The 26,771-nt window shown below is 41.0% G+C and overlaps 1 protein-coding gene across 4 annotated transcripts in view; it reads left to right on the forward strand.

Annotated features, from left to right (window-relative positions):
* The first annotated feature begins 677 nt into the window (after nt 1-677).
* Nucleotides 678-26,771, forward strand: part of LOC105997247 (zinc finger protein 280B-like) — a 73,609-nt gene continuing 47,515 nt past the window's right edge. For 3 of the 4 annotated variants that reach the window (XR_001175638.1, XM_013031604.1, XM_013031605.1), the window contains exons 1-2: nt 678-785; nt 7,411-7,632. Coding sequence is in view for 1 of the 4 variants with exons in the window: in XM_013031603.1 (XP_012887057.1) it covers nt 14,064-16,124 (2,061 nt within the window). In the remaining 3 variants the exon portion in view is untranslated. Of the gene's footprint in view, nt 786-7,410; nt 7,633-10,995; nt 11,078-13,997; nt 16,836-26,771 lie in introns of those variants that run through there. The other variant, XM_013031603.1, reaches the window with a different exon arrangement.

Here is a 26,771-nt window from a genome sequence, read left to right on the forward strand (position 1 = left end):
ACTAAAGAAATGGGCATGTTGTGTTGCAAAACTATGAATAATGAAATTTGAATTTCATTTGATATTCTTCGTTTGATTTAAAAAGAAAAACATTACAGTTTATGTAAGCTATACAAAAGCAGGTGGCAGCTGGGCTGAATTGGCTTCCGTCTCAAAAGGATGTGGTTAAAAGCTCAGTTAGTTGGTCAAGTTATTTGAGCACCAGGCAGTCAGCTAATGCTAATATGGAGAATGGACCACATCGGATGGATTATGAAAGCTAGACTCCAGGTGGCTAAGTATCTCTCAAGGGACTGAGAGCCCATTTTGGCCTGTTCCCTCCCCCTGGATGGCTTTACAATTAAAGACAGCGTCTCCAACACAGCCCAGAAGTCTGCGTCCTCCTACATCAGCCTCCCCAGGGCTGCAACCGCAGATGCACACTACACAACTGGCCTGGCTTTAGAATATTGAAGGGTCAGAATCCTTTCTTGAACCCGGGGATGTTAGCCAATGCCCCGCCCCTTTCTCAGTCTGACCCGCGGCGCAGTGGTTCATATAAGGAGCTCGGAGCGCGCGGGCGTGCGCCCAACGGGCTTCTCGACCAATCAGATCGCAGCGCCTGTATACGTGAGCCTGACCTCCGCACCTGGCAGCCAATCACAGGCCTGCCTGGGCGCGCTTTCTAAGGCGTCGGTGCCATTGCCGGCAGTGCCTGGAGACTGAGGAGGGGTCTTTGGCCACAGGCTCTCCGGGTGAAGAACCTCCAGGGCTCTCTAGTCTCTGGCGGCACCGACTTGTCGGCGGTAAGGACGGGGCCGTGACGCAGCCTGAGCGTTCAGTGAGGGGAGCCGGGCGGGATTGGATTCTAGGGCCGCAGCCCCGCGGGTTCGGGCACCTCGTGTCCTAGAAGTGCGCTTTCTGCTTGGAAGGTTGGGGACGGTTCCTCCTGGCAGGTCCCGCACCGCCTCACTCCGGCCGGGCAAGCTCTCAGTCATCTCCCCCTTCCGGGCGGGGTATCTCTTCCCTGCCCACCCCCGCGCAGGCCCACCCCGAGGCCCGGAGAAGGGGCTGCCGGGCCCGGTAGCACGGCCTAGGCCCCGCCCCTCCTGTCCACTCTGTCGTGGGGGAACCTGCTTGGTTCACCACACCTGGTACCTCAGCACTGGGGAAGCTGAAGCAGGAGGATCTCGAGTTTGAGGGCAGCTTGGGCTACATCGCAAGACCCTGCTTCACCACAGAACAGCAAAAGTCGAGAATTTAAAATTCACTTAGAGCCTCTTTCCTATATCATAATGCCTTTTTAAAAGGTTTTTTTAAAAAAAAATTTACTATTACTGATGACCTCAAATTCCAATGCAGCCCTTTAAACCCTGATGAAGTCCCCTTAGACAGCTATGTTTGATTTGGACGGTACTTAGTTGGGGTCCTTTCTTGATTGGGGTGGAGTATATTGAAGAGACAGACTTGGAGGGAAAGGAAATTAATGATCTTTTCTGATTGTAATATGCTTAGTATACATCCCAATAATAGTGTTAGGTAGCCAAAGGGCTACACACTCTTCTAGGTGGGCCTAGTAATCCCAGATATGGTGGGGGAAGGGGAGTGTGGAGGTGTGATTCATAGTTGGAGGCCAGCCTGGGAAAAATTAGTGGGGTTATATTCTGAAAAGTGTTGAGAATATAGCTTAAGTGGTTAGTGTTTGCCTAGCATGGGAAAGCCTGGGTTCAAGCCCTAGTACCTCAGAATAACCAAAACATCTTGTGAATTTGTAAAGAATATTGATCCTTCTCTCGAGCTACCTCAAGGATGTGACCTTCACCTCCTGGAATATCTCAAGTTCTTCAGAGTTTTTTTGTATCCCTGAGGTAAAAGAGGTCTCCATAGTAAACTCCAAGGTTATGTGATTTCTCCGACTGCCTTTGTTTCTTGTTCTTTCAAGTTAAAACATTGCTGAGAAGTTCCTGAGGGAATCTGAACGTATATGCTAAATGCTGGCTAACTATTCGATTAATTGCTTAAATTATCTTTAAATTGCTTCACTAAAGTGAAAAAAAAAGGTTGAAAGTGGTGGTACAATATTCTCTCACCTGAGATTTTGAGGAAAGAAAGATAAACACCATAGAAATGCAAAGCTGACTTTGTGTGTGTGCATGTTATGCAAGCTACTACTGGGACTTGAACTCAGGGCCTAAGTGCTATCCTTAGCTTTTTCACTCGAGGATGGCATTCTATCACTTGAGCTACAGCTTCACTTCTGGATCTTAGTTAATTGGAGTCTCATAGACTTTTTTGCCCAAGAATAGAATTACAGACATGAGTTACCGGCACTTGGTGAGCTAACTTCTTTTTGTCATAGTATGAGGCTGAATTACATTAATAGACATGACCAAATATTTTAGTTAATGCATGAAATAGGTTCAGTAGGGAAAATGTAAACTAGTTAAAATCGGGTTTGTTTCTTCATTTCTGTGGCCTTTTTCTTAAAAATAGTATTTCATGGACTAATTGCATGTGGACAAAGTCATCTGAATTTATTCCATGCCAGTAGGCAAGATTGTAAGTAAATTCTGTGCCCAACAGGTTGTGACTATAACCCAAAAGTGGCTTACCTGGCTGGTGTTGTCACAGGTTTTCTTGTGAGGTTGCCCATCAAGCTTTTGGCTGGATTGGCAGTCTCTGACTGGGGTTGGATATTCTGCTTCTAAACACACTCACTTGGTTCTTGGCAGAGAGCCTCAGTTTTTATTCTGTAGGACTCAACTTGGGGGCTATTCATGTCATTCAGAGTAAGTTGTTCAAGTGAGCTTGAATTCAAGTTGAACTAGACTTTTAGAAACAATTTCCATTTCTACTGGATAGGTTTAGTCCCGTCGTTGGGATATTGTGGGCAAAGGCTGTGCCATAGTGTGAATGCCAGGAGATGGAGTTCATTCGAGGCCATCTTTTTTTTTTTTTGTCTGTTGTAGGGCTTGAACTCTGGACTTGGGAGTTGTCCCTGTGCTCTTCAGCTCAAGGAGAGCACTCTACCCCTTGAGCCATAGCACCACTTCTAGTTTTTCTAGTGGTTTATTGGAGATAAGAGTCGCATGGACTTTCCTGCCTGGTCTGGCCTCAGATCTCAGTATCCTGAGTAGCTAGGATTACAGGCGTGAGCCACCCCACCGGCTCCTGGCTCATTTGAGGCTATCTTGAAGACTGACTACCACATTTATTTTTCTACCACTCTAGTGACTAGGGTAAAGTATTTGAATCCTTGCTAATGAAATATTTGAATCCTTGCTAATGAAATAATCCCTACTTCATCACTTAGTTATGTAGATATAGTCTAACAAGTCTCTTTATTTTGAACTTTCTTTCATGATGATTTCCACAGAGAATGCTGTAATCTCTACTGATAAATCTACTCCTTGATGCTATTCATCTCTCTTTTTGTTTTTATTTTTTTGGTGTAGTCCTGAGGCTTAAACTTAGGTCCTGGCACTATCTTTGAGCCATTTTGCTCAGGCTAGTGCTCCCTTACTTGAGCCACAGTTCCATTTCTGGCTTTTTGGAGATTAATTGGAGATAAGACTATCACACAGGATTTCCTATCTGGGCTACTTTGGAACTGTAATTCTCAGATCTCAGCTTCCTGAGTAGCTAGGATTATAGATGTGACACCTTGCCCATCCCCCACCCTTTTCTTTTAAATTTCTTTCTTTTTTGTTTTGGGTTCCGTCATGGGCCTGAAGTCTGGGCCTGGGCGCTGTCCCTCAGCTCTTCAGCTCAAGGCTAGTGCTCTACCACTTGAGCCACAGCGCCACTTATCACTTCTTATTCGTTATCTAAATCCAGTCCATTAACAAATCTGATGGTTCAAGATTTTGATCTAGAAATGTGACTTACTTGGTATATCCATTTATCCAACCCTGCTAAAACATCATCTTTTGTTTATATTTCTGTAGCATCTTCTCTTCAAATTTTTGAGAATAATTTTGTAATAGTGTAAATCAATTGTAAAAAGGGATTTCATTATAATGCTTATATACACCTGTATATGATGTACTATGGTCTAATTTACACCCTCTATTACTTTTAACTTTTTTTGTGTGTGTATATGTTAGTATTGTGGCTTGAACTCAGGGCCTCACAGTCTTGACTTTTTTCTGGTTCTCTACTACTTACCTACATTCCCAGTTCTGCTTTTTGCTGGTTAATTGGAGACATAGTCTTTTGACTTTTTACCCTAGGATGACTTTGAACTTTGATCCTCTCATCTCAGTCTCCTGAGTAGATAGGATTACAGTTGTAAGCCAGTGGTTCCCAGCTATTCATAACATTTTTAAATTAAATCACCATCTGTTTCATCCAAACCCATTGCCATTTCTACTTTTTTACCTTTTTTATTTAGTCATTGCTTATAAGTATTTGCTTTTAAAGTTTTTTTTATTCACATACATTAGTTGTACAAAGGGTGTTTCATTGTGACAAACTACCTTCAACCATATTTATTCTTAACCCTCCTTAGCCCAACCCCCACTCTGTAGTATTTCCATCTCTGTATCAGAGCCTGTTTCTCTTCTGATTTTTTTTTTTTGTCATTATAGGGGCTTAAACTCAGTCTCATGCCCCCCACCCCCACCCCCGGTTGGTCATGGGGCTTGAAATCTGGGCCTGGGCACTGTCCCTCAGCTCTTTAGCTCAAGGCTAGCATTCTACCACTTGAGCTACAGCGCACTTGTGGTTTTCTGGTGGTTTATTGGAGATAAGAGTCTCACGGATTTTCCTGCCTGGGCTGGCTTTGAACCAGGCTGTCTTTGAACCGAGATCCTCAGATCTCCTGAGTAGCGAGGATTATACACATGAGCCATGGTGGTGCCCAGCGAGTCTCATGCTTTCACTTGGCTTTGTTGCTCATAGAGGTATAAGACGTTCAACTATAAAATATATTAGAATAAAATTGAGGAGGAACTGGATTAGAAATGCAGTTTCGAGAGGAAAAAGAACTACACTTTGTATGTGTTTGTATGTTTGTGTTTGCCAGTCCTGGTGCTTGAACTCAGGGCCTTGGCACTGTCCCTGAGCTTCTTTTCTCAAAGCTAGCACTCTTTATCACTTGAGCCACAGTGCCACTTCCAGCTTTTTCTGTTTATGTAGTACTTAAGGAATCGATCCTAGGGCTTTGTGCATGCTAGGCAAGTACTCTACCACTAACTCACATTCCCAGCCTCCTACACATATTTTTTGGCTGTTAAGACCCTATCAAAAAACTAAAACTGAAAAGGCCTGGGACATGGCTCAACTGATAGAGCAAGGCCCTGAGTTCAAAACCCCAGTACTGCTGAAAACAAAACACCCCAAAAAAAGAGTTTGCTTAAGTGATAAGCACCAACCTTGAGCAAAAAAGCTAAAGGACAGCACCCAGGCCCTAAGTTCAAGCCCAAGTACTTGTACACACAAAATAAACTAGTCAGCAAATGATGATGATGGGTTTATATAAATATAAGAGAGAAACATAAAGTAGGAGTAGAGGCAGGTTGCTAGCTGTTTATAATGTGGTTATGAATATGTGGGGGAAGAATACTCTAGCAGAGGTAACACTAAACATAAAGGCATGTGTGGAGCATGCTTAAGGGGAAGGATTGGACAAGAGGCCAAGATAGGAGAGATGTTAGACTGTGGTCTTCTAATATGAAAATCAAGATCCTGTGGGCCATTTTAAGTTCTCTGTCTTTTTGTTTTGTACTAGTGATGGGGCTTGAACTCAGGATCTGAGCACTGTCCTTTAGCTTTTTTCACTGAAGGCTGACACTCTACCACTTGAGCCATAGCTCCACTTCCAGACTTTCCTACCAGGCTAGCTTTGAGCCTTGATCCTCGGCTCTCAGCCTCCTGAGTAGCTAGGATTATAGTTGGGTGCCACTTGTCAGTTCTCCAACTGTTACTCTTTGGTGTGATGAGAGATGATTGGGAGTTTTTGTTTGTTTTGTCAATCATGGGGCTTGAACTCAGGGCCTGGGCACTGTCCCTGAGCTTTTTCACTCAAGGCTATAGCACTCTAGCACTTTGAGCCACAGCGCCACTTCTGCTTTTCTGGAGATTAATTGGAGATAAGAGTCTCCGGACTTTCCTCCTTGGGTTGGCTTTGAACTGTGATCCTCATAGCTCAACCTCCTGAGTAACTAGGATTACAGGTGTAAACTGCCAGCATCTGGCTCGACTGAGAGGTTTTGAGTGGTTTAATTTGCATTTTGAATGGATTGTTCAGTTGTTCATAAACAAGCATTGCATTCTTTAGGTAAATCCCAACTTAATTGAGATGTATGGTGCTTATTATTGAATTTAGTGTGCTAGCATTTTATTGAGGACTTTTGCCTCTATAAGTAAGTTATATAGTAGTCTTTAGTATTTGTGTGTGGGGAGTGTGTGTGTGTGTGTGTGTGTGTGTATTGTCTAATTTTTCTTGTTGTTGGTGGTCATGGGGCTTGAACTCAGACCTGGGCACTGTCCCTGAGCGCTTTTGCTCAAGGCTAGTGGTCTACTACTTTGAGCTGTGATCCTCAGATCTCAGCCTCCTGAGTAGCTAGGATTACTAGAGTAAGCCACCAGCGCCTGGCTTATGTTTAAGTTTTTGAGGAACCACAAAAAAATTTTCTGGTTTTTACAAGCCTTGGTTTAGTTTCCAGGATCTGAACATTTTAATTTTGACAGTTTTTCCTCCTCTTCTCTTTGAAGTAGCAGCTTCCTTTATTTATTTATTTTTGGCCGGTCCTGGTGTTTAAACTCATTTGTGCTCAAGGCTAACCTCTGCCACTTGAGCCACACTCTACTTCCAGCTTTTTCTGCGTAGTTTATTGGAAAATCTCACAGACTTTTCTGCCTGGGCTGCCTTTGAACCACCACAGGTACCCGGCTAGGAGCAGCTTGTATGGTAGGAGTAGCTTCTTGTTCCATTGTTCCCACTGACCTCACCATGATTCTGAGTGTTTAACTAAGTGACCTTATCTGGTTTTGGGGGGTATTTTTTTGTGCCAGTACTGGGACTTGAACTGAGGTTTTCTTTGCTTTTTTGTTCGAGGCTGGCACTTTACACTTGAGCCACAGCTCCACTTCTAGCTTTTTGATGGTTAATTGGTTTCACAGGGTCTCAAAGACTTTTCCTGCCCTGGACTGGCTTTGAAATGTGATCTTTAGATGTCAGCCTCCTGAGTAGGGTGGAATATAGATAGGCATTAGCCACCAGCATGAGCCTGACCTTATTTTGTATGTTTGTATGTGTGTATGTGTGTGTGTGTCAGAGAGAGAGAGAATCTTCCACAGCAACCATACTTTAAGGCACTCATTTACCTAATACTTTGAAATCCATTCTGAACACACATACTTAGTGAAAGAACTTGGCTTTGAAACTACCAGATCATTTTATGTTGAACTGCCATATCTCCTTTGCAGATTTCTGCTGTTGGGAAGAAGGGAAGGAAAAGTGAAAAGACTGGTTTTCTGCTGCCTGGAAGATCATGAAAGATTCTAAGCACAGTGTTCTGAGAGAAAGCTTCCCTGGACTCTTGGTTTCCTAATGATGTCTGAGCAGGACTGTTCTTCAGAATCCCACCATTTCTGAGTTTCAGTATCACCAAAGTGCTGCCCAACCTTGAAGAAAATACTGTTTCTCAGGTTTGAACATTTCCTACCCCTTCCCTCATTCTAATGTTCTTTGATGGATGTCTTTTTTTTTTTTTTTCCTGTTTTTTGGTTGCTGTTGTGTTTTGTGATGCTGGGAATTAAGCTCAGGGTTTTATATTCTGTGTGGCTCTACCACTGAGCCATACCCTAATTAGTCCTTTTGCTTTTAGTTTGTTTTATAGATTGGATCTTGAATTTCTCCCTAGGCAGCCTTGAAGCACAATCCTCCTAACCTACTTACTGAATAGCTGGAATTTGAGTCATAAACCACCACACTTGGCTTATATTTTAGAAGGATCACAACACTAACTTTTATCTGAGATGGTCCATGAAGCTCACTCCTCCTATTTCCACCTCCCAAGTAGCTGGGATTACATGAATATACCACACCTGGCCCTTTATTTTTTTGGACAGAGTCTCTTGAACTCTTGATCTTCCTGCCTTTGCCTCCTGACTGCTGAAATTACAGGTGTGTGCTACCATGTCTGGTCTACTGAATTTATTTCTTTTAGATAATCTTTCCTTTAATGAGTGTTTGAGTGATTACTGTTTTCCAAGCACTGCTCTAGAAAGTTGAGAGAGATCAGTGAACAAAATAGGAAACACAAAAACAGAAGAAAACAAAAATACCTTAAAGGAATTACTCCAAGAGAAGGAATTAACAGTCCAGTAGAGGAAGAATGATAGTAAACGTAATAAAGAAGTAAATTCTCTGGTGAAATAAAAGGTGACATTATGGAATCAGAGAGGATAATAGAATAGATTTGCAGGAAGTGCAAGTTGGAGATGTAGTTTTATTATAATTTTAGATAGAATAGTAAAGGAGAATCTCGCAGAGAAGGCTCATTTAGACATAGCCTTGAAGAACATAGAATGTCTTTGTTAGCTTTGGGGCAAGAGTGTCAGGCAGAGACTGAAGGAGCAGCAAGGGTGCCCCTCCAGCTGGGTTGGGGTGAATGTGGCTAGAGTTTAGCTAGGATAGCTTAGCTATCAAAGAAATGACGAGAACGCAAATGGTGGTGAAATGTATAAATTCTTTATTTTCTTCTCAGCTCAGTATCTAGAAATGTTCATGTCCTTTTGACAAGGAACAATGTTGGTTTAATAGTTGCTTCCTTTGGGGTTGGAAAGGTGGCTCAGTGGTAGAGCACTTGTCTTGCATGCATGAGGCCCTGGGTTCGATTCCTCAGCACCACATAAGAAAAAAGCTGGAAGTGGCGCTGTGGCTCAAGTGTTAGAGTGCTAGCCTTGAGCTGAAGAGCTGAGGGACAGTGCCCAGGCCCAGAGTTCAGGCCCCACAACCGGACCCCAAAAAAAATAATTGCTCCCTTTATAGACTCCCAGTCTAGTGATCATCTTAATTTATACTTTTCTGTTACAAATATTTATTTTAAAAAATAAACGGCTGGGCATCGGTGGCTCACGCCTGTAATCCTAGCCTACTCAGGAGGCTGAGATATAAGAATCGCGGTTCAAAGCCAGCCCAGGCAAGAAACTCCTTCAGACTCTTATCTCCAATAAACCACCAGAAAACCAGAAGTGGTGCTGTGGCTCAAGTGGTAAAGCATTAGTCTTGAGCTGAAGAGCTGAGGTACAGTGCCCAGTCCCAGACTTCAAGACCCACAACTGACAAAAAAATTAAAATTATTTTTGCAGAGCTGGGGGGGGGGTCAACCTAGGAACTTTCAATGCTAAATATGTGTTCTACCTTTACCAGCCTCACCCTGATTATTTAAATTTTAATTTTATTGTCAAAATAATGTACAGAGGGGTTACAGCTACACATATATAAGGTAATGAATCCATTTCTCGCTGACCATTGTTACCCCCCCCCCTCGTTTTTCTCCCATTTTTCCTCTCCACCAGCTCCTTCCCGCAAGCTGTAAAGTTCATTTCCATCATACTGTCTTGTGAGTGTCACTGTTGCGTTTGGTACTCCCTTTGTTCTTTGTCTCACCATTTTGTTGCTTTCCTTCCCTTCCCCAAATCAGATAAATCTATATACAAGATACAGGGAACCAAAATCAAATACAGTAACAACAGGGGATAAACCAAAGTGGGGGAAAAAGAAAGAAAAAAGGAAGAACTTCACACAGTACATTAAAAACAGCAGCACAAAGCAAAACCTCTTGTTTCCATATCTTGGAGTTTATTTCGCTTAGCATTGTCTTAGATGGTCATATGTACATAGGTGTTGAGCTGTTCTGCTCATCTGCTAAGACTATCCAGCACATATACTAATTATTACAAATGAGGGAAACCATGGAGCCTGTGTTTTTTTGGGTCTGGCTTACTTCTCTTAATATGATTTTTTTTCCAAGTCTTTCCATTTCCTTACAAATGGGGCGATGTCATTCTTTCTGATGGCAGCATAGAATTCCATTGTGTATATATATCACCTCTTCTTGATCCTTTCATCTACTGAGGGGCATCCGGGTTGGTTCCATATCTTAGTTATGGTAAATAATGCTGCATTGAACATAGTTGTGCTGGTAGCTTTATTATGGCCTTGTTTGTGGTCATTTGGGTAAATGCTCTGGAGTAGGATTGCTGGATTGTAGGGGAGCTTGATGTTTAGTCTTTTGAGAACCTCCGTACTGCTTTTCAGAGTTCACTCTGATTATTTAGTCAGAAACTGATTATTATCAAGTGTTGATGGTTCACACCTGAAATCCTAGCTATCTATGAGTCTGAGATCTGAGTATCAAGGAAGGAAGAGAGAGAGAGAGATTTATCTAGGTGACAGTAGCTCATTCCTGCAATACAAACTACTCAAGAGGCTGAGATCTGAAAAGTTTGAAGTCAGCCTGGGTAGAAAAGTTCGTAAGACTCATCTCCAGCTTACCAGCAAAAAGCTGGAAGTAGGTATGTGGTTCAGGTGGTAGAATACCAGCCTCCCTTAAGCAGAGAAGCTGAGGGACAGTGCTCAGGCCCTGAATTTAAGCCATTACCCTCTCCCACTCCTCTCCTCCCCAGCGCACAGAGTTCTTAATCCCTTCAACAGTTGTAAGGCTGTTTCCATAGCTTGGCTATTATGAATAGTGCTACAGTGAATATGGTATGTAGATGCCTCTATTATATATCCCTTCAGATAAATGCCCAAGAGTGGTATTGCTGGATATGGTAGGCTGGGTCTATATTTAGTTATCTGAGGAATCTTTATGTTTATTGTTTGATATGTCTGCTCAATTCATTTGCTTACTTATTGTGTTATTGATCCTTTAGGAGTTTAGTTTAAGCTCCTGTATATTCTGTTTATTAGTCCCTTGTAAGATATACAAAGATTTTTTTCCCTTTCTGTATGTTATCTTTTCACCTTAGTGTCTACATCTTATGTTGTCTCCATCTTTTTAGCTTGAAGCAGACCTGTTTGTGAATCTTCACTCCCATTTGCTGAGCTACTGGAGTTCTGTTCAGGAAGTTACTGTCTATGCCAGTAAGTTCTAGTGTTTTCCCAGTTCTTTTCTGTAGTAGTTTCAAACTTTCAGCACTTACATTAAGATCCTTAATACACTTTGAGTTGGTATTAGCACAGGGTGAGAGATAGGGGTCCTGTTTCAGTATTTTGCATGTGGAAATCCAGTATTCCCAGCATCATTTGTTAAAAAGGCTATCTTTTCTGTAACATATATTTTGGGCTCCTTTGTCAAAAATCAAATGGCTGTAGTTGTATAGAGTCATTTCTGGGTCTTCAAATCTGTTCCATTAGTCTTCTGGTCTATTTTTGTGCCAGTATCATGCTGTTTTTGTTATTATGGTTCTGTAGTACATGTTAAAGTCTGGTATTGTGTTATCTCCAGCATTGCTTTTATTGCTCAGGGTGGCTACTTGGGGCCTTTTATGCTTCCATATGAATATTAGGATTTTTTTTTTTTTTTGCCAGTTCTGGGGCTTGAACTCTGGGCCTGGGTGCTGCCCCTGAGCTTTTATACTCAAGGATAGCATTCTAGAACTTAAGCCATAGCTCCACTTCTGGCTTTTTGTGGTTAATTGGAGGTCAGAGTCTCGTGGACTTTTCTGCCTGTGCTGGCTTTGAACCACAATCCTCAGATAGCTAGGATTTATAGGTCTGAGCCACTGGTGGCTGGCCAGGACTGGTTCTTCTATTTCTGGAAAGAATGACATTGAGATTTTGATGGTGGTTTTTGTTACTGTTTTGAGACAGGGTTTTTTTTATCATGTAGTTCTGGCTGGCCTAGAGCTCACTCTGTAGCCCAGATTGGAACTTGTGATCCTCCTGCCTCAGTCTCCAGTGTTGGGGTTACAGGTATATGCCACCATGCATGGTGGCAATTATTATTTATCTATATCTGTGCATAAACTGGATATAATATTTTTATTAGCTATATTAGTTATATAAGGGGAAGGTCATTGACATTTCCACACATGTATACAATGTATCCTGATTAACTCTCCCTCTACAATACTCTCCCTTATCACATTTTTCCCTTCTTAAAAAAATTCTAACAGGTTTCATTGTTCTATTTTAATATATAATGGTTCATACTAGTTAGTCAGAAGGCTGAGATCTGAAGATCATGGTTCAAAGCATCCAGGGCTAGAAAGTACATGAGACACTTTATCTCCAGTTAACCATCAAAAAGCTGGAGCGGGGCTGTGGTTCAATTTGTAGCATGATAACCTTGAGCAAAAAAGCTGAGAGATAGTACCCAGGTCCTGAGTTCAAGCCCCAGGACCAACATTTAAAAACAAAAACCACAAAAAATGAGGGCTGAGAATGTAGCTTAGTGGTAGAGTGCTTACCTAGCATACACAAAGCCCTGGGTTTGATTCCTCAGTACCACATAAACAGAAAAAAAACAGAAGTGGCACTGTGGCTCAAGTGGTAGAGTGTTAGCCTTTGCTAGCCTTGAGCAAAAGAAGCTTAAGGACAGTGCTCTGGTCAGGACTGGCAAAAAAAAAATCACAAAAAACATGTAAGTTATTATCTAAGTTTATAACATAGTAAATGATGATAAAATTTAAAGGTGAGAAATCCAAAGGAACTGAGATTGAAATTGGGAATATTAGCTTGAGGTTAGTTAACATATTTGAGGAACTCATTGAAGAAGGGTGTAAAAAGCCAGCCACACAAGTGTCTGGGTAAAGAGAATTCATTTTAGAAGTCACAATAAATATAAAGATCCTGTGTTCAAGAAGTAGCAAGGATAGGTGGTTCATGCCTTTAATCCCAGCACTTGGGAGGTTTGAGGAAAGAAGATTGAGAGTTTAAAACCAGCCTAGGCTACCTAATGAGACCCTGTTTCAGAAAACAAAACAAAAACTATGGAGATTAGTGTCATTAGTGTGCGGTGGGTAGAGGAGAGGAGTGAGAAATAACAGTAGGCAGTTGGAATGACTTGATTTTTATCTTGAGTGTCAGAAATCAACTTCAGAGGGTTTTTACCAAAGTAATGATATAACCTGACTTGGTTTAACAGAATCACTCCGATGGTCTTATGGAAACAACAGTGAGATGAATTGAAGGAGTCCTTATCTTCAGTAAGGAAGCAAGGACTAGAGGGAGAAACTTAGGAGACATCAATGAATGGATTATAATGAAGCTTTGAGTTTAGTTTATCAAGAAAATTGATTTATCTACCTGATGCTAAACACTTGACATTGCACTGTATAAATTTGATAAAGTTTTTGCCTTCAGGATGCCAAAATACAAGCCACACTGTAATACTAGCTACCCAGAAGGCTGAGATCTGAGGATCCAAGTTTGAAACCAGCCTGGGTAGGAAAGCCCATCAGACGTTTATCTCTAATTAACCAGCGAAAAGCCAGAAGAGGACTTGTAGCTCAAGTGATAAAGCCACCAGCCTTGAGGAAAAAAGCTAAGCAAGTGTACAGAGGCCCTGAATTCGAGCCCTATGACCACCACCACCCCCAACACACACACACACAACCATACACACACACTTACACAAACACACAGCCAAACTACACTTAAAAGTAAAAAACTTGCTAAAGAAGATACAGCTGGTGTGTGATGAATTGAGAATTCCAGCTTAATCTCCAATTCTGCAACCCATTTTTGTAAATACTGTACAGTTTTTGAAAGTATTTGTCCTTTGCATGTGATTTTCCCTGGTGATGAGTTGCTAGTAGACTTAACTTTTTCAAAATGAAGATCGTAAAATCAGCTTAAGACAAAGTTGTGAAAATGATTCTGAAACCACAGAGACCTTGTCTTGTTTTCGTATGTTTTGAGCTACCACTTAATCCTCCTTGAGCTCAGTGTCCATTCCTGTAAAATAGGAATATTTATAATTTTATCAGAGTTTGGGGGATAATTAAATAAGGTAATGCAATCTTGTATTCTTACTCATGTGTACTATGTTTGAATGTAGGTGAGTTTTTATAACGGAAGTACTGTGACTTGTGGATACACCCTTCAAGAATTAAACTATTAGGAAATGGATCAACCCTGCTTGTTAAGTGAGGAAGAACATGATCCAGAACCACAAAAGAGCTTAAAAGAAACTCAACAGATAGATGATGAAGATGCTGAACTGATCTTTGTTGGGGTGGAACATGTAAATGAAGATTCGGAGCTTATCTTTGTTGGAGTAACTTCAAATTCTAAACCAATCATCTCAAACATTTTGAACAGAGTAACTCCAGGTTCTTGCTCAAGGAGAAAAAAGTATGGTCGCCTTAGAAAGAATACTTACCGGTCACAGCCTACAAGTCTTATGGTCCCTAGATCAGACACAGCATCTCGATCTGAATCAAGATCAACAGATAGTCCCATTATTATTGAGCCTTTGCCTAATGCTGATAAAAATAATTCACCACAAGCTTCTCTATCCAAACCAAGATCAACAGATAGCCCTATAGTTATTGAAACTTTGTGTAATCCTGGTAATTTACCACCGGCCCCTCCATCCAAATCAAGATCAACAGATAGCCCTATTATTATTGAGACTTGGTGTAATCCTGGTAATTCACCACCGGTGTCTCCATCCAAATCAAGATCATCAGATAGCCCTGTTATTATTATTGAGACTTTGGGTAATCCTAATAATTCACCACAGGCATCTCCATCCAAATCAAGATTAACAGATAGCCCTATTATTATTGAGACTTTGTCCAGACCTGAGTATAAAAATAATTTACTACAAGCATCTTTATCTGTAGCAAGATCAACTGATAGTCCTATTATTTTAGAGCCTTTGTCTAAATCTGATTATAGAAACAATTTACCACAAGTTGTGCCTGTTAGTTCCTCAGAGTTACATTCTCCTTTGGTTACATTCACAAGTTCATGGCATCAGCCTGGTAGAGCAACGCTTTCAGTAGAAGGTGTGAACGAAAGTCCTTGTGTAGCAAAGCAATGTTCTTCTGAGGTTAGTAGCCTGAATCCCCAAACACTTGAGTTCAGTGATGGACACACAGGAAGATATTCTTCAGCTTTGTCTCCTTCAGGTGCTTTTCATATAGTAAATCCTCACCAAATTCCACCCTCAAATGGTATTCATGCCTCATTAAACCATCTTCAAACTGGGGCATCTTTTCCAAAAGACAATGTCCATTTCAAGCCTCTGCATTTAAATCCTGGTAGCAATAATGTATTGGCCAAACCAGACTTTGCAAACCTTGAAAGTCCAGACAATACCTCTGATCCCAATAAAGGAAATCTGGTTGTGTTACTTAGTGACTTCTATTATGGACAGCATAAAGGAGATGGGCAGCCAAAACAGAAGACTTACACAACTTTTAAATGCCTCAGCTGCTTGAAAGTTCTAAAAAATGTGAAGTTTATGAATCATGTGAAACGCCATTTGGAATTTGAGAAGCAATGGAGTGACAGCTGGGAAAACCCCACCACTTGCCAGCACTGCCATCGGCAGTTCCCCACTCCCTTCCAACTAGAGCGTCACATTGACAATGTGCACACTACCCAGGAGCTATCTACTGTCTGCAGAATCTGTGAGTTGTCATTTGAAACAGATCAACTTCTCTTAGAACATATGAAAGATAATCATAAGCCTGGGGAACTGCCCTATGTGTGCCAGGTTTGCAATTACAGGTCATCGGTCTTTGCTGATGTGGAAACACATTTTAGAAAGTGCCATGCAAACACTAAGAATTTGCTTTGTCCTTTTTGTCTCAAAATTTTCAAAGCTGGAACACCATATGTGTGTCATTTCAGGGGACATTGGGAAAGGAATGTTCACCGGTGTTCTAAATGTCGGCTGCAGTTTTTAACTTTCAAGGAGAAAATGGAGCATAAGACTCGGTATCACCAAATGTTTAAGAAGCCGAAACAACTGGAAGGATTGCCTCCTGAGACAAAAGTTGTTATTCAAGTGTCCCTGGGACCTGTTCAGCCAGGATCAGAAAAAGTAGCATCTATCACTGTGAGCACAACTGATTCTGAACCATCTTCTCCCAGTCCTAAAAGTAAAAAATCAAAAAACAAAACATTAACTCCAGTGTTGGTTAACCAAAAGCAAGTATTCCCATCTAAATAACTCCCTTAGAAGCAAAATATACAAATCATATATTATTCAAAGTACCAAAAATGTGAAACTCACGATTTACTTGAGGTTTTTTTTTTTCTTTTAAATTTTAAATTCTTTTATTTTCCAGTGCTGGGTATGAATCTAGAGCCTTGTACATGCTTGGCAAGTGCTCTACTACTGAGCCACATTCCCAGCCTCTGCACCATTGTCTGATTTAATTTTGAGGTATTATTTAAGATGTTACTTGATTTTATGTTAAACTGTCTGGTTTACCACATGAAAGGTGCCCATGTATGTTTGAGTGAGAGGAAAAACCAAAGTGGAAACTTATTTATTGTTTTGATATTTCATGCTCCTCCTAACCTGGAACACACTCTTGTCTACATAGAGAGGTTTTTTTTTTAGGGCTTTTAAAAATATTTGATTTTATTTTCTATTTTTCCTGTGTATTACCGATTTCATTATTAGCACTAGTCAAACTGGAATGGCTTTGTTATGGCCTGGACTATTGGTTTATAAACTCCCAGAAGTGCCTCTTCTTTGCTGGCCAAAAAAAAATCACTGAGTTCTAAGAGTCCATGTTGGATTGAGGGAGAAGCTGTGATATTAATTGATATAAGGCAAATACATGTGGTCAAGAGAAAGTAATGGCTCCTTCTATCAACTGAAGGATAGGTACAGATTCACTCGAGTCTTACAGATGAGACAGAAGAAACACTCTCACAGAATATCCAAGGAAGCAAAACCATTCTTGTAAAATGTCTGTTTTGGTAAAGATGCTCTACAGATATCAGGCTACTGCTGTCTCCTTAGCTTCCCATGAAGAAGCAGCAGTAATTAATAGAATGGGAACCCGTGGTAGTGGACTTCCTGTGGAGTGATTGGATTTATTTCCATCCTTTCCCTTTGACTAGCCATTAGTAGAGCATGAACTGCAGTTTTCTCTCTCAGCCATAATGTTAAGTTTTCCTGGGTAAAGAAGTTTGAAAGGTACTGGACCGATAGTTTAATGGACAAGGGCCAAATAAATGTTTTCTGTCAGTTCATGGCCTGGGCTAAATTTAGTTCTGCTGTTAAGCTGTAATGGGTACTTGCCAAGAATCAAAGGTACAGTGGAGAAAAATAGTCCAGGGCTGATTAAAATTAAACCCATTATAAAGCTTTTACTTACATTTTTCAGTAAGAGTGTATCTTATGGTAACTGAACACATAAAACTTGAAATTTTGTATCTTATGGGTGTGATTGTATGATGAGGAATAGTTTTTATTCCTCTTTTATTTATAATTACCCTGCTGGTCATACTAATACTGTTTGGTTCTTACTTGAAGCACTCCAGTGTGCAAGAAATGCCCCCTGTATTGCTGACTCTTAAGTCTTGAGAAGTGTCAAGGTTTAGAGTTATTATCCTATAACTAATGTATGTACTATTTGTATGTCACACACTGGACTTTTCTCCTCTCCCCCTCCCCCCCATCATCCCAGTTTTTGTCACAGAACTGTGGAATACCCTCTGTGTATTACTTCCTGAATATCTGCCACCTTGGCAGTTTCTGTGAGTTCTCAGAGTTGTCTCCCCTGAGCCTCGTCTAGTGCCATTCGTTGTTCCTCTGTTCCCAATCCTGTGAACCTGTGTTCATCAGTCAAGGAATCGTAGCATACTGGTTTTAAATATAGGTCTGGAGAAAATCTCTGTTTTCCTTCATTCTCTGTAAAAAATACCTTATTTCACTAGGAGTGGCGGTGTACATCTCAGCACTCCAGAGGCTGAGGCGGGAGGAAGATCATGGGTTCTAGGCCTTCCTAGCTATTTAGTGAGACCCTGTCTCAAACAACAACAATAACAGCAATAGACTACTCCCAAGCAACAATTTACTCCCCCTAATCCTTTCTTCACTCTTTAATCTAGTTAAAAGTTTCTAAGCTTTCACAGAAAACTGGGCTGAATCATCTGGCCTTCTCATTCTTGTTAGAATTGAGGGAGTAGGGACTGTTGTATTTATTGGCCCCATGCTTGATTAATTTTCACCTTGAACATTTTACTAGGCTTTTTCACTTGGTTTGTTTGGGCCAAGACATACTGCTAAAATTCTACCCTGAACCCTTTCTTCAGGTGAAGAAAAGTATGTGTGGGGCTCCTGTTTGTCTGGATGGAAACTACTACTGTATATAAAGAGATGGCAGATTTTTATATACTGTTTCTAAATTGCAAAGAAAAGAAATGTTTTAATGGTTGCTTAGCATTGAGTGCTTTTTCACTAAAGCATGCTCCTAAGGAGTAAAAATTCTCACTTCTACTTACATATTCATTGCTACTTACATACACTACATGTTCCAATGCTTTAGCCCCTGCCCACTTCCTCTCTCTCCCATCTGTTAACACGTCCCTGTCATGGTCTCCATCGATGGACTGTTTTCACATACTGGCCTTTCTTATTCCTCAAGTAAATTACATTTCTTTTTTCCTGATCCAAAGGCTACACATGCCAGTCTGTCTTCGAATGCACCTCCCTTAGGCCTGCATGGCTTACTACCTCACCTTTGATTCATTGAGCTTCACCAAAGTTCTTAGAGTAACTAGAAATCTCTGCTTTTTAGTCCTTTCTTATCCCTTCTCTTTAAAGGCAGTTTACCTCTCCTACTTCCGTCCAGCCAAGTGTTAATATACTCACGAGAATGCTGGGCAGGAATGATCATCAAGGGCTTTGCATCTGTCATTTCTGTGCCTACACCAAAAGAAAATTAATATTGTGACCCGTCTCTTGCAAGAGCTGTTATTTTTTTTAATTGATAGTTCTCTATATTTTTTAAGCAATGTCACTTTGTTTTGTTTGTAGATATATTGGATATCAGTGAATAATAGCCCAGATTACTATTTTGTTACTCTTTCTGAATTTCCTTGTCTATTTTGCTGCTTGTTGTTTAAGATGAAATTTATTTTGTTAATGCCAGAAGTTATTAACAAAATAGAAATTATAGTAATAAAATGTTTGTGAATTTTTTTGCTGTATTGTCTTAAGGTCAATAACATGATACTTTTTTAGTTGTATTTAATTTGTATTTAGCACCTCCTGCCAGTTGTATATTTTTAGTCTTATTTTATTGATTAGAACTTCTAAACAGTGATGTGTATAGTAGAGTTAATGGGTGTCTTGTTCTTGGTTTTAATGAGAAATTATTTCCTATTAAAGATAATGTATATATTGTGTAAAGAATTGCTTCCACTTTTTACAGTCCTTAAAGAGAATTATTTTTTATTTGGATTTTTTAACTGGCATTGAGATAATTATTTACTTTTTCTTCACTACCCCAAGGTTTGGCTTGGCTATATTCATAACTTTCCTATTAGAAACCTTCTTTGGTGCAGTGGTATTTTGTGGCTAAGAAATTAAGTATAGGTGTTCCATGGCAATAACAAAATAAAACTGGAAAGCCAAAGAAAATGAAACAAAAAAGCAAATCTTAGGGTAAAAACATTTAATAAAATGGCAAAATTAGAATATAAGAAAAGAGTACTTGTGGATTATAAATATTTACTTCCTTTGGTTTTATGTTGAAGCATTTCAAACAATTCTTTATTCTCACCCATGCTTATTTTGGAGTCTGGCTTAACTGAAGGGCTGTAAATTGCCCAGGGCAAGGTTTTCCTAGTAATGAAAGAGGCTAGAAAAGGTAAAACAAATGGTACAAGAACATTGCAAGCTTCAGCCTGCATCAGCTCCACTGACATCCTGTTACCCAAAGGGAACAAACACATGGTCAAGTGAATACAAAGTCATGGGATAAAGGGCTTATTTCAATAGGAAGAACTATGAAGTTCCACATACACAGGCACTAATAATGATTGGAGCAAATAATTCAGTCTACTATATTCAGTTATTTCAATAATTTAGCCATTCTGCTATTCATAGGGCATATTGCCACATCTAGAATAAAGTTAAAATTCACTCTGATAGGGCTAAGGATGTAGCTCTGCTGTCTAGCACTTTCCTACCATATGTACAACATATTTTCCCTGGAAATAGGGGTTAAGACTTGCTTGGTGTTTTGGTCTCAGCATATGGTTTTACCTAGAACTTCCTTTGCTTAGAAGAAGCATCATGCACCAGGAAAACCATGAAATGCCCCTTGGAGATTCTGGTGTCTTGCAGTCATTTCTTTGCAGTAGTGACAAAATGACTTACCAATTGTCGTATCTAGCACTTGACCTTGTGAAAGAACTCCTCGCCCCCTAATTAGGTTCTCTGCACTATATAGGTAATATTCCCATATCTATCTGTTGAAAAAAGTGTATAATAATGTCTTCTATTTAACTCTAGCCCACCCAGATTCATTCTAGCTGCTTTTCTCATAGATTCCTTCTAGTGAGAAAATTATCTCCATCAGCCATAGTACACTTTGTTATTTGCTCATTTCTAATAGCTAAAGCATATTGCATAGTTTCATAATTGCTAACTCATACTAATTGTATAAACCAATCTAGTTCAGTCTATGGTAGTACTCAGCCTCAGGCTGAGTTCCTGACATATCCTGTAACAGGCCTGAGGAGTAGAGGGAGACCCTTAGTGTTTATTGGGACCTCATCCAGTCATCTGTGGAAAAGTATGGGTAGTGACCATTGGCAACTTTCCTCCAATGACATAGTTAACAAGGGCCCCTATGTTATAGTGAACTTTTGGTGGATGTCAAAACAAAAAATCTGAGGTACTAGAATAATGGTTTTTGGCTCATAATTTCCGGGATCCCTTTAGTCCTGTTCTTGGATCTGTGGTGATGCAGAATATCATGACACATGGTAGAAACAAAGCTGCTCACCTTATGGTGAGCACCAGGCCCCACTACCTAACATTACCATCACCTCTCAATGATGTCACAGGATGGTGACCACTCCTTTAATACATGAACTAATAGATTCAAACTGTAACACTTAAGTCACCATAATCTGAGTGGTGTATTTTCAAACATCCTCAAATGTGGAGGATTCAGAAACTATGACAGAGGGATGGATCACTGCTAAGGCCAGTCTAAAATCTCCAGTGAGATTTAGGAGAGGATTCCAGTCTACCACCAGTGTCCCTGGAACCCACTGAGGCCACAGCTAGTGTTGAGCTCCCTATTGGCTCTTGTGTTCTCTCTTGAATGCCCAGACAGGGGATTTGTGTGTGGTTCAAGTATGCTGTCTTCCACTCCTCACCCGTGTCAGCTCAGTAGGCAACACCAACTGACAAAAGATAAGCTGCAGAGGTTATGGCCTGTAAGGTGTGTTTTTTCTCTGTGTGCATATGTATGCATGCGCGCGCGCGTGCTAGTCCTGAGGCTTGAGCTCAGAACCTAGGCACTGGCTCTTAGCTTATTCACTCAAGGCTAATGCTGTACCATCTGAGCCACATCTCCACTTCATTTTCTCCGGATAATTGAAGATAAGACTCTCAGGGGCTTTTCTACCTGGGCTGTCTTTGAACCAAAATCCTTAGATCTCAGCCTCCTGAGATGGATTGCAAGGGTGAGCTAAGTTGCCAGCAGCACCCAGCTTGATCTCTGAGTTTTTATGAAGTAGCCTTTTACACAGGGACAGTAAGTTAAAAATGCTTTAAATCTGAAACTCTGAATTTTAGACTGTTTACCTCTGAAGGAATGTGCAATATCTCCTGGTGGCATCTTCAGAAAATGTGCCCGGTGATTAGAAACAGGAAGGATGACTCTGTGTGTGTGTGTGTGTGTGTGTGTGTGTGTGTGTGTGTGTGTGTACTGGGCATGAACTCAGGGCCTGGGCGCTGCAGGTTATGGAGATAAGAGTCTCATGGACTTTCTTGACCAGGTTAGCTCCGGACAACAATCCTCAGATCCCACCTTCTTGAGTAGCTAGGATTACAAGCATGTCATCTATTAGCCATTTGTCTTCTTTTGAAAAACATCTGTTCAGGTTGATTTCCCAGTTTCATTGGATGATAATGATTTGCTCTTTTTTGGAGTTCCTGTAGAAGAGCGCAGGCCATGGTGTTGCTAGCACACATTTGTTTTTGCAGGACTATTTACTAAAAGGCAGTTCTAAGCTCTCATGACTCCTCCCTGTTGGGGGCAGGGTTTTCATAAGATCCCTTCCCAGGGCACTCATCTACTTGGTCAGGTCACAGTTGCCAAGTTTCCAATGATCACCCAACATGTGATAGGGAAACTTGGACCTGCAAAACATTCTGCAGCTGTTACTTGTTTCCTCAGATAATCACCCACAGCTCCCTGTAGTGTCCACATTGAGAATACCAGTGAGGAAGAAGCCATTCCTGCAGATTTGCAAGTTGGTTCCCTTAGGTCTGGAGTTCCAGTTATGTCAAAACATCAAATTTAGTACCTCTGATTCTCCAGGAAGAAATGGAGAAATTTTGGAAAGAAGAGGGCAGGAAAAACCACCATTTCTCTTCTTTTTATTCCCATGTTTTTATTAGCATCAGTTAATTGTGCAAGGTTGTTTCATGTTGCCACACCCATCTGCCTACAATGTACCTTTATTGGACACACTGTTGCACCATAAATTAGAGATAGAAATCCAGTCACAAGAAAATAGAGAAGCCACATTTTGAGAGGTAGAATTTTGGAGTCTCTACTTTAGCACTAGTGGTCTGCAGGTGGCCAGCCAGTTGTTACGAAGATCTGCAGCCCAGAACAGAGCTTGCACCAAGCTTTTAAAGACAGTAGCCACATACTTTCATCTTTCACACCTCCCAAGTTTCCATTTACCAAGTCTAAGGCCAAACTACCTTCTGGGTTTTGGGGTCTTTACCTCTGGAATTTCCCTTTAATGCTTTGCTCTATTTTTAGTAATTAATGATTTTGTTCTGTCTCTGATTTCACAATTCACAGATCCATCTTCTGAAACTTCAGTCTGACTCAGGGATGCTGATCCTGCCTAGATAGGGACCTAAAACCTTAGCCTATTTTACCAAGAGGTTGCCAGGATCAGATGTCTTTAGGAGCAATATTTACTCCAACTGGAAAGTACATACACCATTTTAACAACTGCACAGACCTTTAGGCTACAGTATAGCCTGTTTAGCACTTTGGTTTGCAAAAGCATTTTTTCTGACTGCCTAGGGAACTTGACCTCTTGTGACCCTAACAACTCCTAAGTTACCTGTGCAGGCTTTTAGACATTTCTCAACAGGGACACATCTCAGATCCACAAACTTCCTTTCCTGAACAGATGAATTTATGTAGCTGGTGTCAACCCAAAATACACTGCCAATTAGGGCTTTGAGCAGTTACAGGGAGTTGGGATTTTAAACTATCTCCCCCCACCCCTGCATTTGACTACCTTAGCTTTTTACTACTGACTGGCAAGTTCCTGCCCAGTTACGAAGTAGACAGACATGGGCATAAGATAGGCAAGCTTGCAATTTTTTTAAGGCATCCCAGGTCTGATTACTTTTGAAGGGCCAAGCACAAGTGACTTCAGGATCTGACTCCATGTCTGACATCAGAGCAGTGCCTTTTAACTGCCTGTAGGTGTTACATCATTGCTAGGATCCTAGGAGTCTATTTTTCGTGCTGGGATAAATGCCCCGTTGGCATTTCCCTTGTCAGTCACTGGACTTGAACTCAGAGCCTGAGAGCTCTGTTCCTGAATTCTCTAGCTTAAGGCTAGCACTCTGCCACTTTGAGCTCCAGCACCTCCTTCTTCCAGCACTCTGCTGGCCAATTAGTCTCAGAGGAACCTTTCTCTGTCTGGGCTGGCTTCAAATAGCAGTTCTCAGGTCAATGAGTCTTTACATAAGGCCACTTTACTCCAATTAAAAGCAACAAGATGGTCATTAGAAGTAGTCTCTAACCATGGGTTTTACCTGGAACTTACTAAAGGTCGAAGTTACATCCAACAAACTTGTAAGAATCATCTGTCCTCTGTGAGCTGGCCTGCAAGGCAAACTGAAATAGCAATAAAATAATCCTTTTGGTAGTCCTAATTTTTTTCTTTTTCCACTTTGAAACAAACATTTAGGACAGTGTTACGTCCTGATTTTATATCCAGGATTCCATTCCTGATTTTTTTTCCCCAAAGCCTTTTACTAACCACTGCTTTAGCATTTTACACTTCAAGTTTCATTTGCATTTGAATTAACTCTTGAAACCTTGAGGCACTTGTACTTCTGGTTGCCTCTGGGTCACCTGTTTTAAAACTCTTTTTTTTGCAGTCTGAGATAACTCTTAGAAAACTTTTGGACTCAAATTAGTTTCTTTTTCTTTTTTTGTCGGTCATGGGCCTTGAACTCTGGACCTGGGCACTGTCCCTCAGCATTTCAGCTCAAGGTGAGCACTCTACCACTTGAGCCAAGCACCACTTCCAGTTTTCTAGTGGTTTATTGGAGATAAGAATCACACAGACTTTCCTGCCTGGACTGTCTTTGAACCATGATCCTCAGATCTCAGCCTCCTGAGTAGTTAGTATTACAGGTGTAAGCCACCAGCACCGAGCTAAATTACAGTTTCTTAATGCAAGAATTACAAGTACCAGCACTATGCCAAGAATCTAGACTTAGCATCTTTATGCCTTTTTAAAAATACATCCAATTGCAAAATAGCATTGAAACCAAATCACATACACAGATAAACCTTTTTATTTTTAACTCCCCTTTTAAAGCTTTTCCAATTTTTAATACATATCAAGGGGCAGTTTTAGAAATACCAATCACATCACCCACTTTACCATCAGCTTTCCAGTATCAGTCTGCAAGGAAGGAGATAGGATGAAGATGGGCCACCGGACCCATTCTACAGAATGAGTATATACCCATCTGACTCCTTAGGGTTATATGAACTGCCTTTGTGCCGGCTTACCTAGGGCCTGTCCAACCATGTGGACCTTCCCTGCAGGGCCTGTCCCACCATGTGTGGGCCAGTGAAGCTGCACCTTTGCCACATCCACCCCTCATCCCTGAAGATAGGCACACAGGCCCATCCTAAGTTTTTCCCTGTCCTTTTCTTTTGATCTCTGACTCAGATAAAATCCAAAGCAGTTTCAGACAGAACAGCAATGTCTTTGGCACTGATAAACAGACCTTTACATTTAAATTTTTAATAGTTGGACCCAAATTTTAGCGGTGGAGGGAAGTGAATCCCAAGTCCCCAATGCCTTTTTGCTGAGTCAGAGAACTTGACTACAGGGTAAACAGCTTTATGCATTACAGTACCAGATTTTCTTGATTTGCAAATTAAAGAATACTTAGAAAACCTTTTAACCAAAGTTTTTTTTAAACAGTGTAATAATCTTTTGAGACATTTAGTAATGCCCAAACCTGATGACCTCTTTTCGTTTAAGATTAAATCTACCCATTTACCTTTTTGTGGTTTAAGTATAAACCTGTCTTTTTTTTTTTTACAGCAAGCTGACAGCTTTTATCTTGAACACACAAACACACACACAGTTATGCATAACAATTTTAAAGCACACAAAAATGAATATCGGCCATACATTTTTCAGTAGCAAGAGATATTTTTGCCAATCTTACTCTTACAGATGACCAAGACTTAAGACAAAAATTTTCTAACAAAGCTGGGCCTCATTTTTCCAGGGCTTGCTTGTGTTAGCAAGGCATTTTAGCGTATCCATACCTTCTACTAAGGAAAGCTGGGTGGGTGTCCCTTGAAGCTGAACTCAGCCCACCCAGTATAGGACTCTATAGTGTTTAGCCCAATTTTGACTAGGGCATTTTACATATTAATTTACATTGAGGCCAAGATTTAACCCAGAGGAACCAAGACCGAGGCCTGCATTGAGACCCAGCCCAGCCAGAGGCTGAAACTTTTATTCCCCCAGAGATGTGCAAATTAAGAACAAAGTCACAGAAAACAGATCCACATTCAAAACTGGTACCAATTTTCAAAACAGAACAAAAGACAAAACTGAGGCCAAGTTGGGGCCTAGTGACCCCCCACCTCATCCCTACCAGAACTCTGAGTCTGTGGAGTGGACCTGCCCCTCCCACTCAGCAAACTGAACCCAGAGTCTGCTGAGTGATGCTGCCACTTCCACTCAGCAAGCAAAACTTCCCACTGTTTCATATGAGAGCACTACCAGATGCTAGGTATATGGTCCAGAGACCTCACCAACCATGGCCAGACTAGGCACTGGATGACTGGTCTCCCTAACCATGGCCCTATACCAGGTAGCCTCTTACCGTACCATGGCCCTACAGAACTTGTACCCTTGGAGGTGATGGATGGGTTACCAAATGTCTCCACTCCCCATTTCTCCACTGTTCCAGACAGATCAATCCCCAGAATACAGAAAACATGCAGATAAGAAGACAAGACAGAGACTTCCAGAAGATTTCTGAGTGACTCCAAAAAGATTTTTGGATGACTGTCAGAGTGGTGGAAAGTCAACAGGGCCCAGGAAAATCTCTGGGGGCAACCTCCCCTGTGGGGATTTCTGTCCTCTGGCAGCCAGCTCACCAAGGCCATCTGCAGTGTGGCTCCAAGGAACCCATGTGCTCTCCTTGACACTTGGGTCTCAGTGACAGGGATCTGGAATGAGCCCCCATTATGTTGTACCATATATCAACTATAAATCCAGTCACAAGAAAATAGAGAAGCCACAATTTGAAAGATCAGATTTTGGAGTCTATTGCAGTGCTAGTGGTCTGCATGTGCCAATTGTTACAAAGACC

Source organism: Dipodomys ordii, unplaced genomic scaffold, assembly GCF_000151885.1.
Source record: "Dipodomys ordii isolate 6190 unplaced genomic scaffold, Dord_2.0 Scaffold141, whole genome shotgun sequence".
Lineage (NCBI taxonomy): Eukaryota > Metazoa > Chordata > Mammalia > Rodentia > Heteromyidae > Dipodomys > Dipodomys ordii.